General features: G+C 44.0%; 1 protein-coding gene across 1 annotated transcript in view; it reads right to left on the minus strand.

Moving 5' to 3' along the window:
- Positions 1-18017, minus strand: part of LOC310792266 (sickle tail protein-like) — a gene marked incomplete at its 5' end in the record, with an annotated part of 79200 nt that overhangs the window by 4156 nt on the left and 57027 nt on the right. The window contains 11 exons of the mRNA XM_083653988.1: positions 388-522; positions 1534-3537; positions 4332-4406; positions 6395-6487; positions 7337-7726; positions 8567-8651; positions 12639-12903; positions 13368-13460; positions 15451-15664; positions 16292-16595; positions 17621-17768. Coding sequence (XP_083510114.1) covers positions 388-522; positions 1534-3537; positions 4332-4406; positions 6395-6487; positions 7337-7726; positions 8567-8651; positions 12639-12903; positions 13368-13460; positions 15451-15664; positions 16292-16595; positions 17621-17768 — 3806 coding nt within the window. The remainder of the gene's footprint in view (positions 1-387; positions 523-1533; positions 3538-4331; positions 4407-6394; positions 6488-7336; positions 7727-8566; positions 8652-12638; positions 12904-13367; positions 13461-15450; positions 15665-16291; positions 16596-17620; positions 17769-18017) is intronic.

An 18017-nucleotide genomic window follows, 5' to 3' on the forward strand; every position in this document is an offset into this window, starting at 1 on the left:
GTTTTAGAAAAGATCTTACCAAATGAAATGAAATGTTCATTTCAGGCTGATGCCGATATTTCATTTTCAAGCCTTTATCGGCCGACACCGATGACATGCCGATATCATCGTGCATCCCTAGAGTCTAGCGACCTTTGACCTTTGTTGTCAGCCATCAGTACAGTCTAGGGCCTGCCTTTCTAAAGCCCATGGCACACCACGACCACGGACAAACAAGGTTTGAACATGTTGAATCTGACCAAACATCTCTAAACAAGGAGCCATGGCACACCAAACAAACATCTGTGTCTGTCTAGTGTCCACGCAGTGATGCAGTGATAGTCATTTGCCATTCTATCCACTACTTCAGCGCTGCTATAAGCCCAGGTCCCGTCAGAGTGGCTCTACCTGTCTGAACTGCTTCTGGCTGTCCTGCAGGCTCTGCTGGCCCTTGGGCACCTTCTCTGGCGACCCAGAAGAGGACGAGTGGCGCGACTTGGAAAACAACCGCTGACCGGAAGAGCTGGAACTGCCATTGGAGGTCTGGAAGGGAGAGTCATGAATAGAGATAGAGACAAATATAACAGTTAGTTGGTATAGACTGAGTGGATTATTATGTGTGGGATAAGTAGGATTATGCTGTTGTTGAAAAAAGCAAAGCAGACATTTCTGTTGCGTGAGAGAGTAGTGAATTACATAGCATCACGTTCCCAGCAACACCAACATTAAAAGAAACATCCAAAAGCTTCAATATCAAGCAGCAAATACAGTTGTTTGACCACAGTAACAGATGGAGAGAAAAAGCAAAACTTTGCTTTCATCTAGGGGTATTTCAACCTGGGGGGTATATGAGGGATTAATTTGTCAATTCAGTAAGTAGATTCTCATATAATTTTGTCTTTCAAAATGATATGCTTCTCTGACTTACACCTTATCTTGTCAACATATTGATCGAGAATTCAACTCTACTTTCAATGATCTTGTATGGTAGTGTGAATGTAGGACTACTTTGTGAATTTACTTACAGTAACTGAAAGCATACTAACTCTACATCAATGCCATCAATATTAGCCTGCTGCTATTTCTCGTCAACAGGCACTTGTCACATTGCATTGAAAACATTTGTACTTTAGTCAGTCCTGTAGCTATCCTCAAAACATGTTTACATTGTACATCTTGTTGACAGCATTTGATACCCTGATAAGAATGCTGAACAAGCACTGATCAGCAAGCAAGTGCCAATGCATTAAGAATTTTCATTTGATGAAGAAAAATCAGAATCCAAAAATCATAGTTCTCTCTTAATCTCCTAATCCTTTTCTGTCACGTAATATCTCAGCTTCTACCGGCCATTCCGTGTCCTATAGCAAACATTTGGTTGAATTAATTTGAGGATGCAAAATGGCACAGTTTTTAAATGATCCATGGTTACAAAGAAGGAAGGAGTCAGCAGGACATATTGGTACTGTCAAGACAGCCACAGTAGAGACCCAGCCACCAGCACCATTTAAGCCAAATGCGATATGGAGGGTGAGGAACATTAGACCATCAGACCTGTTTCTTGGCAGAAGCTTTCACAGTCTCCTGGGGAGGCTGAGGTTTGGCCCTCTTACTCTCTGGTGGCTTCGGGCCTTTCAGGGCATGAGAGGCTGGCCTCTTCGAAGGGCTTCTCTCCCTTTCCCTTCTGACTTTGCCTGCAGGCTGAGGATCATCTTTGGAGACCATGGTACGACTAGGAGACAGAGGTGGTGAACAGGCAATGGAGGAAGGGGAAGAGGGGATAGCCATGCTTTCCATGGTGATTTCCAACTGTTTGATGGACTCCTCCAGACTGTCAATGGAGTCAAACGCGCTCTTGCAGAGCTCCTCACTCCGGCTATGTGATTTGGAGTGGACGGTTTGAATGGAAGAGGCTGTGTTGCTATTACAAGCACTGCCTTGAGCCAAGTCTATGTGTTGTTTGATATTGCTGATCTCAAACCTCTTCGTTTCTTTGGTCTCCTTCTTGGTCTCCTTCATTTGCCGTTTGTCAGATGTTATCTCCTCTTCTTCCTCGTAGACGACGACTTCAAGAGTCTTCTTCCCAGTTTTGCTCGTCCCTGTTCGAATGGCCTGGCTGATGGCAGCCAGTTTGTTTTTGGGGAACTTGAATTTGAACTTCCTTTTGGTCTCCGACTTTCCAAGTGAGTCTGGTTGACACCGGTCTTCATTGTCAGGAGATATATGATCTGATGGAGATCTATTTGTTGTTTGCTGGATACATGGGGAGTTCTGACCATTTGCTGTGATTTCTATCACCTCAACTCCCATATTTGCTTGAGCAATGTCAGTTTTCCCCAGAGGAAAATCCCACTCCCCTTCCTCCTGTTTCATCTCCTCTTCCTCCTCAATAATTTCTGGTGGTAGAATCCTATCCAGATCCTCCTCACTTTCAAAAATAGTAGACAGCCGCTTGTAGGCTGATTGAATATCCATGGGCTCATTGAAGATGATGACGACAGGTTTATTGTCCGAGTCATCAGTATTCTCACCACCTTGTTCCTCATGTGGATATTGAGTGGGATTACCACTACTATCTACGGCAATAGTTATCTTCTCCGAGCTATTGGTTTTAGCTAGGTCCTCCTCTTTGGATTGCGCCTTGACTCTAGTCTTAGAAATTCGGAAGGATATTTTACCAGTAGGGGGCGGTGGAGGGGGAGGACCCTCGTCATCAAATAGATCAGGGCTCAGGCTACCCCCTTCTTCTGTGTATCCTGATTGGTCCCTGGATACCTGCCTTGCTGCCTCCTGCTCCTGGCTGCTTTGGCTCTCAGTTACGCTGCTTGATAGGGCGGTAGATTCCAGGATGGGGTTAGCTACACAGCCCTGATCTGAGCTCATGGGTTGATCCTCCTCCGACTTTGGTAACGACACTATAGAGCAATTCTCTGGCAGAATGTTTTTGTCTTGTAAGGTTACAACTTTCAAATTTGACTTCTTCTCTGCTGGTGCCGAGTTGAGGGAAGGCACCTCCTTGACCACCTTCTCCACATTCTTCGGGTCAGGACTTGTGATCTCAATGTTTGGAACATTTTCTTTTTGTGGAGTAACAACTGTTGTGAACTTGACCTTCTTGTCTACTGGTGCTTGTTTTGGGGAGGACACTGGCTGGATAATATCTTTGTTGTTGTGATCAGGACTCACATTAGCAACAGCGGGAACGTTTTCTTGATGTAAAGTTACCACTGGGGGTGACTCCACCTTCTTCTCTGCTGGTGCACGGTTTACCATGGGTACTTGTTCGACCACCTCCTCTTCTTCCTCCTGTTCAGGACCCAGATCCTCTTTTCCAGCTTCTTTTCCTACCTCCAGTTCAATTGCTATCACCTGTCTATCAAGGCAGCCATCTGCAGTTCCTGGTTGAGAAGCTACCTGGTGGTCAGATGTTAGTAACTCGGGAGGATTTTGATTGGCCACCTGTGATGTTGGAGATGTCCTTTCCTCTCCTTTGCATTGGTAATGTCCTCCTGGTAAAGCATTCTCATCTGACAGGTCTGCAGTGACATAATACATGACCTAGAAACAGAAAACGAGATGAACTGGACTACATCATTAGAGAATTGAAAAATAAATCACTCTAGTCACCATTTCTATAATCCTAACTTTAAAGGCATAATCGGCAACTGTCTTAATATATCAGATATTGATATATCCAGAGATTCTGGGAGGGTAGGACTTGCTGATCGAAGAAAACTTCTCTGCAAATTACACATCCCACCATACCTCAAAATACAGGTCCTTTTTGATCTGCTGTCTACATGCACTAGAAATGTAATGAAACAATTTGCAGACTAAAAATACAATGACAGCTCCTTTCAAAGTGCTTTAGCATCAATGGGTCATTGAATAATTTTTATTTGAATGATCTGTACTTCACCCAATGCATTACAAATATGAAGACAACAATTGAACAGTATAGTTTTCTAGGGGAGTCAGATCCCTGCAAAGGCAGACTTAAGGAAGAAAGGGAGTTGGTGGTACATACAGTAGCTGGCCCATTAATTGTGAATTACCTTCCCTCATGGTTGTCAAACATGCCATGGCACCAAGAGAGGTTTTCAATCCAACCAAACATGTCTGCAGCTTCACTATTTCAAACTAGTTTCCAACTGAAAGGAGGACCTAATCAAACTAGTTTCCAACTGAAATGAGCACATAATCATTACTGGTGTGGTGTTTGGTTGGAATAAAAAGTTGCATATGGGCCTGGATGGCACATGGTTGAGAACCACTGGATGAGGGCAATGGAAAGGGAAGTCTACAATCCACATGATGAAGAGGTGCGTTTGAACCGGGAGAGCGTGCCTTACCCTGGGGATCTGTGGTGCAGTGCTACTGCTGTTGCCACCTGTGGTGTACAAGGGGTTGTCTCTCCAGAGCTGAATCTGATCAGTGGGACAGTGTATATTGATGAATTGGCAAACAAGTCATTGTGTATGGACGTGAGTGGGCTTGTGTATTGTGTATAACGGTGGTTAATGGTTCATGTGTGTTTGCATGCACGTGTTTTATATCATGTATAAAGTCAGGGATAGTGGACTCCATCCCATTTAGTAGGAAAGACTTGAGCAGCCAAGGCAGGGTAGCACAGTAGTTGCTTTTATTAATCCACAAAAGGCAGGTAGAGAGAATGTCAAGTCCACATGGCCAAAGATGGAATCAGATGTTGAGGGAGGAGATGGTAATGTTAGCAGGGTTCCCACACCTTCAAATTCAAGAACTTTCCAGGCCCAATTCCCTCAAATTCAAGGACCGAACACACCATAGTTTGAGACGCAGATCAAGGTTAGCTACTGTTACAACACCGATCATTTTTATAATGAGAACTAGCAGGCTTACAGAAGCTCACAGACAACAATAAGATATATATATATATATATATATATATATATATATATATATATATATATATATATATATATATATATATATATATATATATATTTCCCCCCCTCAAATTCACAAACTTTCAAGGATTTCAAGGACCCCGTGGGAACCCTGTGTTAGCCTGTTCACCCATGGCTTATATGCTTTCCAAGAAGAAGAGAGAGAGATGGAGTTTACAGAAGAGTAGAGTAGCAGCCCAAATTGTTCCGTTTCATCCCTGATTCAGAGTCAAAGACACAGCAGTAGATTGAGAAATGAATGGGATGTATCCTCATGCAGGTACAAGCCCGGCTTACCAAGAGAGATTAGTATCTGATAGATGCACTCTAGATACATTGTTTTTCATCTGCATTAGAATTTAAATGCCAGCTGTAAATGTGACATTAGTACATTGCACAGAGACTCATGTGAAAAGCTAACCTGACTCCGCCAGATGGGGGCGGTATTGTTGTGAAACAAATGTGAACCAACCTACATCCATCTGGCAGCGTCAGGTTAGTGAAAAGCGCATGTGAGTGAAAAGCAGAGGAAGATATTCAACACAAACCACAAATCAGGTGAGTAGTCAAAGCGTTAAAGACTGCTACATCACTTTAATATTTCCTAACAGGTTGGATATAAACATGACTGTATGTATTATAGAGCCAGGTTAGTTAGAGTTAGATAAACACTGCAGCAGAAAAATCAGATCTTTAAGTCTTCATGGTTCAAATTGGATCGTTTGATGGCTTTAGTGACACAGATAAAAGTCAGAGAAAACGGTGTCCTGTGCACAGGTGTGCTTTCCTTTTACAGTGCCCGTGTTCTCTCTCATTAAGAAAAGTTAAGTTGATTGGCCATTAAAAACTGCTCTGACTGATTTATTCTTTTAAAGGTGCATTTAATTCCACACTTTGGCCCATAGGTGGCAGAGGACGTAACTGGTTGGATTTGGAGGACTCCTGTAAGGTGATGTCAGTAAACTAAAAGTCTTCTTCAGCACGGAACCAAAAAACAGGCTGACAATGATTAGATATTGATATAGATAAATTAGATATAGATAACATTCAATAAGATGTGGTGATCAGGATTAAGGGAATGTGAAGTATTGGTTGGTTATTTTTTTATCATGATTTTATTATTATTGTTTTTATTATGATTATGGGAATATAGCTAGTCATCAGCAATAGTATGTACTCTGCAATAATGCTATAGATACGCACTTTAAATATGTCGAGCTGCTATAAATATGCACTTTAATGCACATTATTATTGTCGTATTATTGAGTGCTACTGATGATTTTATGATTATGTGTTGTACAACAAATTGCCTCCTTGGAGGACATTAAAGGACCTTTTCTACCTACCTACCTACCTACCTACCTACCTACCTTCTACCTCTACCTACTCATTGTGCAACAAAGAGTTAAAAAATTACAACTTGAGCCTGAATACATTCAGCCATTCATTATTAGTGCTGTTAGTGGATTTACTTTTTAAATGTTACCTTTGGGTCAATCTCTCTGCTCTGGGGGTCAGAGGCTGAGAGGTCAACCACACATCTGGTGCCTACTTCCTTCACAGTGCATTTCTGAAACACCTGGGCGAGGGGGGTAAAGGTTAAAGGGTAAGGGTCAGTGGGAGTGTGGTGGCTGGAGAGACAGGGATGTAGTGCAGTGTCAACGGGACCAATCGCACGGGCCTTCCCGACTAGAGGCTGGTCTGAACCCATTATCTGCCCAAAATGATCCTGTGTGAGGGGTTTAGAGACATAACCTTAATGCTGCTAACAACTAGATCAGAGTCTCCCCGATTTCAAATCGTAAATATGAAACATGTTTGATATTTACAAGTTGATATCCTATATAGTGTGAAAGGAACAACGATGGAATATTGAGCAGAAAACCCACAATAGCCAATGAGAGCAAGCTGACCGTGAAGCGTCACCATATAGAGCCAAGTGCAAGCCGTCTTTCTGCATAATAAAGATCATAATCATAGAGGTGGAAACATGTAGCATAGGAAAGACAGCATTATGTTCCAATGAGTTTTCTTGCAAATATACATTGATGTGGGCGGAGATAATCTGCCTTTTGTGTTTGGACGTGTGTTGGGGTGGAAAAGTGAATTTCCCAGACTATTTGGACCATGTGTGCAGGTGCACAGAGATACTCGGTGAGTGTGCAGTGATTTCTGGTCATTTGCAGGAGTGCGCTGACTTAACCAGGCGTGCACAGTGACAGAAATCTCCGGTAGCTGACCGATTCCAGCCAAGTCTCTGGAACCGTTTAGTAAACGCCAAGTGTGAGGTCCTGCGTCTTGACTGAATTGTCTGGTGTGTGCATTCTGACCATTAAAATGTAATACAAATCTGTGTGTTATGCCATCTAATGGTAAAAAGTGTGTTTTCTGGAGGTTTAGCAAATCCAAGTGGTAAATAAATATATACCTGTAGTTCTTTCATGAACTTGTCGTCCTCGTCCTCGTCCTCCTCCGTGTCTGCTGAAGCAGAAGCAGGGGTGGAGACAGGAGGCGTGGCCACTGCGGGGTGAGCAGGGGTGGAGGCAGGAGGCGTGGCCACTGCAGGGGTGGAGGTGGGAGGCATGGCTGCTGCAGGGTGAGCAGGGGTGGAGGTGGGAGGCGTGGCCACTGCAGGGTGAGCAGGGGTGGAGGTGGGAGGCATGGCTGCTGCAGGGTGAGCAGGGGTGGAGGTGGGAGGCATGGCTGCTGCAGGGGTGGAGGCAGGAGGCGTGCCCACTGCGGGGTGAGGGGTCTGGGGTTTGGGCTTGACCTCCGGTGGCTGCCTGGGCACTGCAACCACTACCATCTCATCCTCATCCTGAGGGAGAGGGAGAAAATAATAAAGGAGGTTACCGCCCAGAAGAAACATGCACCTGTGTTGTCATGGCCTCTGTCAATCTGACTATTATCAGATTTGCAGGCCTTAGATTCTGAAGGCTTTAAAAAGCTAAATGTGTGACTTTGTAAGACATTTTGAACACTACTTGGAATTTAATTGAAGGTCAATTTAAAAACAAGCGCATACAGTATTTGCAAAAGCTGCAACCACATAAGCAAATTTCCAAAATGCAGGATGGTAGAGGTAGAGTAGCGTGGGCTGCCCCTGCCCACCCCTGCACCCCCCCCCCCCCCTTCCCCCCTGCTCCTTTTAGCCAATTGGCATTAACACAACACACACTTCACACACTTGACCCCCCACACACACACACAGCCCCACTTTTAACCAATTCATAGTATTCTGTTACATCATCACACGGCCAACTTGGTAGGACAATAACAGGTGTCTGTTACCAATTAACAGGTGATTACAATCAAATGACAAAAACAGCCAATGAGCTGTGTGTATTGTACTGTAAAGCGCCATATTGGTCAGAAATGCATATGACATCATGGGAATACTATGAATAGGCATGAACACAGACACACACCTTTACACACACACACACACACACACACACACACACACACTTGACCTGAATGACACATTTCAGCACCCTAGGGCGTAAACTGTGCCCACTAAAGGGTGGTGAACTTTTTGGACCGCACGCACGCACACGCACGCACGCACGCACGCACGCGCGCACGCACACACACACACACACACACACACACACACACACACACACACACACACACACACACACACACAAACACACACCTGTGCTCCAACAGGCTCTTTCCTGGTGGTGAAGATCACCTCTCCTGACCTTCCTGTGGTAAGGCCTGGACTGGCTGCATAGACTCTGGATGATGATAATGATAATAATGATATCATTACAAAGCTACATTAGTCCATGGGCCAAACACCAAAATGTCACATATCGGTACCACTCAAGTGGGCAAATTCTAATCATGATTTTTGAACATGTATATATCCATAGATGATATTTTAGTATGATAGCCTTTCCAGAATGGTAGCTTTCTCACGGTTATCAGCTAATGAAGTTAGCCAGCCCCTACAATAATTTGGATTCTAGGTGCTGATGCATATCCTATTCTAGGCTCTTTTTAGGACCTTTACTCATGTTTGATCTTTGATATAATTTTAAAGGGTAGCTTCCTAGCTTTTATTTAACCTCAGTTGTGTGTCTCTCTGACAAATCCAGAGGTCACAGGAGCTCCTCAAACTGTCAGTGACATTCGTTTTTCCACAATTTTCGTCTAAACTATAGTTTTATTTCAGCACTGTGGCATCTAGGAACATCAGAGATACAAACAACAAACACTGGAATACTCACAGGACTATAAGGATTCAGAAAAGGTATCATGTGCCCATACTATCCCATCGTGAGGGGTGAATGTGGCCCTTAAGGTAGAAGACTTCTCAAGGGAAATGAGCCAGAGCCCTAAATTTAACAAATCGGTACCAGCCAGGTGGGCAAATTTTACTTGTGATTTTTTTAAATTCATATACATCCCTAGATTATGTTTTTATATGATAGACCTTGATGACTGGTAGCTTATTAGTGCTTATCCCCTCTTAAATTATGGACTGCTGTCGTTCAAAACTAGGAAAGTGCCCTCCCTGGAAATCATCTTTCTTTCATTATCCGTTGCCTGGTGTGTCTGGACTACTGTTAATATTACATAGATATAGGCAAACTATCCTATGATATTGTACATACTATACTATACTATACTATACTATACTATACTATACTATACTAGATATACTATGCTTGTCTACTAAAGTGGCACATTTCTCAGTCAAAAACAGAGTAAATTGACACGTTTCTCAGTCAAAAATAGTTTTATTTGTGTTACATTATATGAACAGCCACATTCAAAATGTTTCCAGTCTTTCAGGACAATATTAGGACAATCTACCCTTCCTGAGACACCATGCCACCCACGAGGACAACACCATCATCGTCATTCACATCTGAGTGTGCTGGTTGGCACATTTTTGTAGTTTGCACAGGTTTGTGCACTTCAGACCATTATTGAGACCTGTGCACTCTGGTGGTTTGCACGACCTCACACACTTGCAGGAGAGCAACTGCAAAACGGTCTTGTGCTGGGGAACCGCACATCCACTGGATTTCAAGCTGCCCCTCATCGTCTGTGGTCCACCCATGGTCCTTGGGGCTTGGTACAGATGGCTGGGTTTGAAGAGACCGTCTAGAGATTGCAGTCTGATCTTTTGCATGAATGGAATGCATTAATAGCCAATCCTCAAATGGTGGAAGCTGGCTGGACTCGACCTCCCCACGTCTGGTGCAGAAAAGTTGGTATCGGAGGAGGTTGACATCTGTAATGTGTGTAGAGGGTACATATACATAATACATGGGGCACATGATTTCCAGCAGCTTCTTGAAGAGCTCATTAGAGACATCCCAAGCACGGCCGAGCTCAAGGAAGGCTTCTTGATATGTCCTGTCTGTTCAGGGTGCCCACTTTTCCGTGTCCTGCAAATACGCTGACAGTGTTGCAGCCAGTGAACGTGTGCATGCCAATCAAGGCGCCAGCAATACTATCGCCGCGTGATTTGCATAGTTTGGTGATGTCCTGGAACATTGTCTTGTTCTGTGTTCCACATTTTTGGTACATTGGGCATGGGATGTCCTTGCTCCAACCCAGAGTCAGTAGCAGGACATCTGTGTCTGCCATGATGATCACTGCCTTGAAGCCAGACTCTGCTACATGGAGAGCATGCATTAGCATGCAGGTGTCAGCTTCTTCCTGAGAGGATTTGAGCTGTGTTACCTCCTCCCATTGGTTCTTGTTGATTTTGAAGCAGACTACTTCACAGGTAACATATAAGGCCTTGTCTTGTAGTTTCTATCTGTGTTTGGGTCCTTTCCATTCCTCAAACAAGAATTTGATCAGACTGACTTTGTTGGCAGCGCTGTAGAGCAGTTTCCTCCACTGCTGGATGTTGTGGCTAGAATCATGCAGGTTAGCTACATCTGGCGGGGCAACAGTTGCAGTTGACAAGCTGACAAACTCATATTGATCTGGACTGAGTGGATTCACAAAGGAGTTTCCCATGATATCAACAATGGACTGTACTTTAAGGACCATAGGTGGACCACAGATGATGAGGGGCAGCTTGAAATCCAGTGGATGCACGGTTCCCCAGCACCAGGTGCCGTCTTGCAGTTGCTCTCCTGCAAGTGTGTGAGGTCGTGCAAACCACCAGAGTGCACATGTCTCAATAATGGTCTGAAATGCACAAACCTGTGCAAACTACAAGCATGTGCCAACCAACACAGTGAAGAAGAGCTTGCTGCACAGCTGACAGACTCAGATGTGAATGACGATGATGGTGTTGCCCTCGTGGATGACATGGTCTCAGGAAGGGTAGATTGTCCTAATATTGTGTTGAAAGACTGGAAACATTTTGAATGTAGCTGTACATATACCGTAACACAAATAAAACAATTTCTGACTGAAAAGCGTGCCAATTTACCCTCTTTTTGACTGGGAAATGTGCCAATTTAGTAGACAATTAAGTATAGCATATATACGGTATCTATCTAGTATAGTATAGTATGGTATGGTATGTATAGTATCATAGGATAGCATGCCTATATCTAGACATGTAATATTAACAGTTAGAAGTCCAGACACCCCAGGGAGAGGATATAATGAAAGAAAGATGATTTCCCATAATTCCCATAAGTCCATAATTTAAGAGGGGTGGTTAAGCACTAATAAGCTACCATGGTCATAGGAATTTAAAAAAATCACAAGTAGAATTTCTCCACCCGGATGGTACCAATATCTTACATTTTGGGTTCTGGCCCGCATTTCCCTCGAGAAGGCATTCTTCTACCAAATTCAAAGGGCAAAATTCACCCCTCACGATGGGATAGTATGGGTTCATTATACCTTTTCTGAATCCTTATAGTCCTATATGAGTATTCCAATGTTTGTTGTTTGTGTCTCTGATGTTCCTAGATGCCACAGTGCTGAAATAAAGACTATAATTTAGGCGAAAACTGTGGAAAAATGAATGTCACTGACACTTTGAAGAGCCCATGTGAGCTCTTTATTTGTCAGACAGACACACAACTGAGCTCAAATGAAAGCTAAGAAGCTACCCTTTACAATGTTGTTAAACATGTTATCATAGAACATGGTTAAAGGTCCTGAGCCTAAAATAGGTTATGGATCAGCACCTAGAATCAAATTTATTGTAGAGGTTTGCTAACTTCATGAGCCGATAACTGTGACAAAGCTGCCATTCTGCAAAGGCTATCATACTAAAATATCATCTATGGATATATACCTGTTCAAAAATCATGATTAGAATTTGTCCACTTGAGTGGTACCGATATGTGCAATTTTTGTGTTTGGCCCATGGACTAAATAGGGGAAAATAAGAAAATGTCCAATAAATATGAAAAGCTACTCCTGTGGAAAGGCTATCATATATTAATTTACTTATATTGACCCTATAAACAATTTAGTATAGGTAAAGTTTTGCCCACCCATATGGTACCGATATCTGGTCTGGCCCATGGACTACATTACAAAGTGACAACATTAACTAACTTAAAGAATCTGCCAATACCACCATCTAATGTTCAAGTAAAAAAAATCTCAAAATAACTTTTTATTCTTGCACAATATATAGAAATCCAAGCACTTTCAATTACCCATGTCTATTACATCTATTTTCAAAACCTTTCAACGCCTTGATTTTTTTTAAATCAAATTCACAAACTTTCAGGGATTTCAAGGACCCATGCATGGGAAGCCTGGAATGAACCTTGTGAGCTGACCTTCGTGGGGGAGGAGGAGGCGGAGACTTGGCGGCCTTGTCTGGACTCTGCTTCCTGTCTTTCTCCAGGCTGTCTGGACTCTGCTTCCTGTCTTTCTCCAGGCTGTCTGGACTCTGCTTCCTGTCTTTCTCCAGGCTGCAGCGTCGGGGCTTCTGCAGCAGCGGCCGGCCGCAGCGCTCCGAGCTGGGGGGAGCCGAGGGGGGAGGGAGGTCAGAGGAGGCAGGCTCCACAGCTGCTGCGGGGGGCTGAGACGCTTCTGCTGGGGCTGAAGGCACCAAAACAAATACATCAAAACATTACTACATCACAGTTCTTCTTCTTCTAATGGTTTTCCGGCAGACTGGATGCCTTGCGGCACAATGCTGCCTATCACAGAATATTACACAAATTTAAGACTCGGGGGGTCCGCCCCCTCAATGTTTCCTCTTCTCCCTAAATACCCTCACCACTTCTACATCACACTTGCTCGAGTGACATCACTGATGACATCACAATTGTGACAGACACCGCCGCCACAGACACCACCCACCCACTTAGCCAATTTTAACTACCGTAAGTTAAAAAAAAAAAAAAAAAAAAATGACAACTTTAGGCTGTAACACCACAAAAAGCAGGAAAAGTCCAGGTGGTTGAATACTTTCTGTTGGCACTGTATTATTTGTGTTGTATTATTGTACTGCGTGTTGTTTATTATATTATGTATTTTCTGTATTGAATGGAGAAGCTTACATGGGTGTGACAGCGGGGCGTCCACCTCATCAGGCAGCTTGTGAGCTTGGTCTTCCTGGGTGTCTGGCAGAGCTGCTTCCTGCTGCACCAGGGCTGCAGTGGATATAGAGCAAAGGTCCTGGTTAGGTGTTGCATATTAGCCCAATTCAGGCTATAAACTACAAATTACCGCCTCGTGGTTGTATGCCTCCGCCAACAAGTCAAGCCGCCCCTCGAACCCAAACTCTCTACGACCTTCCTATCCCTAGCGATGACCCCTTATACCTAACCCCACCACCCCCCCCCCCCCCTTCCTTGATGAAACTGAAGGCTGTGAGGCCACAGTGACCTTGAACTTTGACCTTTGACCACCAAAATCTAAGCAGTTCATCTGTGAGTCCAACTGGATGTGCTAGCCCAATTTGAAGAAATTCCATCAAGGCGTTCCTGAGATATCGCGTTAACCGAGCAACGGACATACGGACGGACGGACAGACGTATGTATACAGACACCCCGAAAACATAATTGCCTCCAGCCACGGCTATCACCGGCAGAGGCATACAAAAGATGATCACTAGTGAAGAATTTCCCTGGCTGCTACCCTAATCATTTCCCTTACAAAAAAAGCCACAAGTCAACTTAAACCTTTTAACTCCTGAAGGAAAAACTGTCTGTCACAATGAAGGTTTACGAAGTATCAAAAGTTCATTTATATGTGCATGCCTTCCTTCTGTACTATAAAGCAGTGGTTCTCAAAGTGGGGTCCGGGGACCCCCAGGGATCCTTGAGGGGGTTCCAGGTGCTCCTCAGAAAAAATGGGAATAATGTATTTTCATTAGAATTCTGAATGTGTTTCATACACTTTCTGCAACAAAACATCTCAAATCTAAAATCAGATGGGGGACCCTGTGACAAAATCTTGTGATGGGGGTCTGTGTGTCAGTTTAGGGGTCCTTGATGTGAAAAGCTTTGAGAACCACTGGTATAAAGCATTAAAGCAATCCATTATATATATATATATATATATATATATATATATATATATATATATATATATATATATATATATATATATATTATAGATCTATTATACTATCAATGATTAAAGCACAATGAAATTTTAGATGGAAACTCCCATTACTTAGTGGTCAGCTTAAGGACAAAGCTTAAAAGGGGACTAACCCCCCCAGATTTCCTGCAAAACGGCTCTCCACTCGATCTGAAAACCCCGCAGGCAATATGGCCGCCCACACTCCTCTCCTTACCTGGCAGAATTCCTCTCCCATAAAGTAACATATCTTGGCCAATAAGTATCTAACATACAAAATAAAACAACCCGTAATATCTTAATTTGATGTAGAATGCAGAGGACATGTAACTGTTTAGTTAAACTTACATTCCAGGAATATTGTGCTCTAAAGATGACGATAGTGGCTCGAGACTGTTTCGTCCTGAAACCCACACGCTTTGCGGTGGTGGTTTTAGCGTAACCTATGTGCGATTCGAGGCGTAACCTATGTGGGATTGGAAATAACGCATCCGAGATATAAAACGTTATGAATATAGCCACGTTATAAACAAAAAACTAACGCTGGTGATCCGTATGGAAACAGTGTTACTCGAAATGGTTAAAAGTTCTATCAATTTGGTCATTTAGTGGCGTTTTACTGCCATGTAACATAACTAACTAGTGGCTAACATTAGCCACAATAGGCATTACCCATGAATGCATTGCTCTTAAATGGCTCGCGCTGCGTGAACTACAGTAATAATCAATGGGGAAAAAAACAAATTTTCACATGAGTGGGGCGCGTGCTAAACCCACCTTGACGTCAGGATGTACCAAATATCCCATTCATTTGAGGGCACACAAAAAAACAGTGTTCCACCCATAGAGGGCACTTATGCCAGTTAGGCTGCTGAAAAATGATACAAATGGTAGAATGGCAACAGTTTGCTCTCAAATGTGGAAATTTTGTCCAGCATTATTCACACACCACCCCCAAAGTCATATATATTGGTTAAAAGCTGAAAAAGTGTTTTGGGGGTTAGTTACACTTTAAGAACAAAACGCTGTCAGCTTGTGTGATAATAAAGATCCACCTTGAAGCGTCAGGTGTAGTGGGGTCTCGTGCTGTGAGCGGGGTGCAGGGGCGGGCTGGGAGGGAGGCTGGCTGGTGCCGGACACCTCCAGGTCAGGGATGGAGCTCATCATGCTGGCCTGGGCGTCCTGGAGCCTCTGGGCAAAGTCTGCAGTGGTGGTGCCCGTGGTGTCGGAGGGAGGAGGGTGGCCCTCTGGGGCTTCTCTCTCTGTAGTCTGTGGAGGATGGAACATTTTTACTTAGTGAGTCAATCCCAAACCCAAATCTATGGTGAAGTCAAGGGACAACTCCGGGTCTAAAAAATAAAGCCAATGTGGAAGAGCCTTAAACCTGCATTCTTTTGAATGGCCTGTGGGGGTGACTGGCTGCAAAAAGAAATCTGAATGCATGGCAGTCTATGGGAGAATGACCCTACTTCTCACTTGATTTATTACCTCGGTAAACACTTTCCTAAATGGTCTAAGATAAATAAATAAATAAATGTATTGGAAAATAAACATTCAGGGTGATTCAAGTCCTCCACCACCTTGTCTGTCTGGGTTTATTACATATATATGTATTGTCATCTCAACTAGTTATTCATCAGAATGAAAGAACACTTTATCAACAGAGAAAAGTGTTCTAACTGATATTCACTTTTTAAAATATATAAAATATTAGCTAATTAGCACATTAGTAAGAAAATGTCATGAAAACAAAGTTTTTTGTATTTGTGCATACGGTATATATATACATATAGATAGATAGATAGATAGATAGATAGATAGATAGATAGATAGATAGATAGATAGATAGATAGATAGATACACATAGCTTTACATGCCGTTCCAAAATGGGCCTACCTTGACTACGTTTGGCGAGTCTCGTCCATGAGTGGGGGTCAGCGGAGGGCTGGGGTGGTGCTGGGAGGACTGGATCACCGTGGCCACACAGCTCTTGACTCGGTGGGCCGTGGCGGGAGAGACCTCAGCCTGGGTCCCGGAGGACGAGGGGTTGGGGAGAGGGGGTCTGACCGAGGATCGGGGCTGGGGTTTAGGGGAGTTCTGGGGGGTCTGGGTCTTCTTGGGAGGGGCCTGCTCTGTTTCCAGGACCTCCAGAGGCTCGCCTGGGGCCGATCTGGCCAGAGGGGTCGACTCTGACACGCACCTGAGGACAACATGGGAAACAAAGATCATTTGGATAGAAGATACTTTCCTTTTTCGAATACTTTGTTTTTTCTCTTTTCTTAGCATTTCTCTTTTTTGGCCCAGTAGAGAGAGAGGAAAGATAAGAGAGAGGAACATGAGGTGGGAACTTGAAAGATGGGGCTCGGTAAACCTTGTCAGGTAGTTCGTCTAGGAGAAGGTCAACTCTGATTTCAAACTCGGCTGGTAGTAACCGTTAGCTAAGGGAAGGAAAACCCCCAAAACAAACCACGACCCAGCTATGGGACAAATAGTGGGGAGATCCCTGCGCCGGCGGAGGATAGCTTCCAAGATACAATGGCAAAGGGCGTAGGAGGGCAATAGCCCCACCGGCCAGGGACCCGTATGGGGGAGGCTGCATTCCAGAGCCCTCCACAAATATACCTGGAACCTTTGGTTCGACTAACCCCCTGCTCAGAGGCAAACCTTGGATTACAGAAACACTGGATGATGTATCACAAACCTCAGACACGAGGTGGAGAAATATAATCAGTGAGCTATGCTCCATCCATTATTAGTCTTGCTTGCCAGACTTCCCTCCCTTCCCTGAGAGAAGTCTGGCTGCATGGAAACAGGCTGCTGGTATTTGCTCTGCCAGACGGCAGCGGAAGAAAATCCCTTTCCAAGCTCTGCCATTGGCTCCGACCTGCTCTGACTGATCGGCTGCGACCATATATGGATTTCCTTTCCGCTCTCTCCGTGACAAATCTGTCTATCTCAAATGCCTGCGCCGCTGTGAAACATCAACAATGCTAGCTCATTGCAACACGCTGAAAACTGGTTGGATCCCCCGTTGTAGGGAGAGATAGGTTAAACCAAACAGAGCACCACCACCCCCCCCCCCCCCCCCCCCCCCCTCGCAAGTCCAGAGTGGAGATCTACGCTGTCAGACTCTCTCCCGGAAGGTAGTCTGGCCAGTGAGACTAATCCTGGAGTAACAGGCATAAGGAAGGAAGCACATTTAGCAAGGCCAAATTCACTTGGTACCTGCGGAGAGCGCCGAGGGCCTCGGTCAGAGCTCTGACCCTCTTTAACATGGAGTCCATGTTGTGGGGCTCCTCCTTCAGGAAACGCACCGCCTCTACCTCCACCCTCAGCACCGAGCGCATCTTCACCTGCAGCTCCGGAAACTCCCCTGGGAGAGATCCACAGTGTCAAAGTCGCAACCAAAAGAAACATGAATTAATTAATTTTGAAACATGTGAAGCTAATTTTCCGTACCATCATTTATATCTATTTAACGAGTTGGGGACTCGAGTCACATGAACTTGCTCTCGAGTCAGACTCAAGTCACAATTTGAATTTAATTTAAATTCTGGTTTCTGAATTTGTATGGAATGAGTGAATTTATTGAAGTTGAAACTGATTATAGAAATCAAACTCA

This window comes from Poromitra crassiceps (genome assembly GCF_964638095.1).
Source record: "Poromitra crassiceps genome assembly, chromosome: 17".
Lineage (NCBI taxonomy): Eukaryota > Metazoa > Chordata > Actinopteri > Beryciformes > Melamphaidae > Poromitra > Poromitra crassiceps.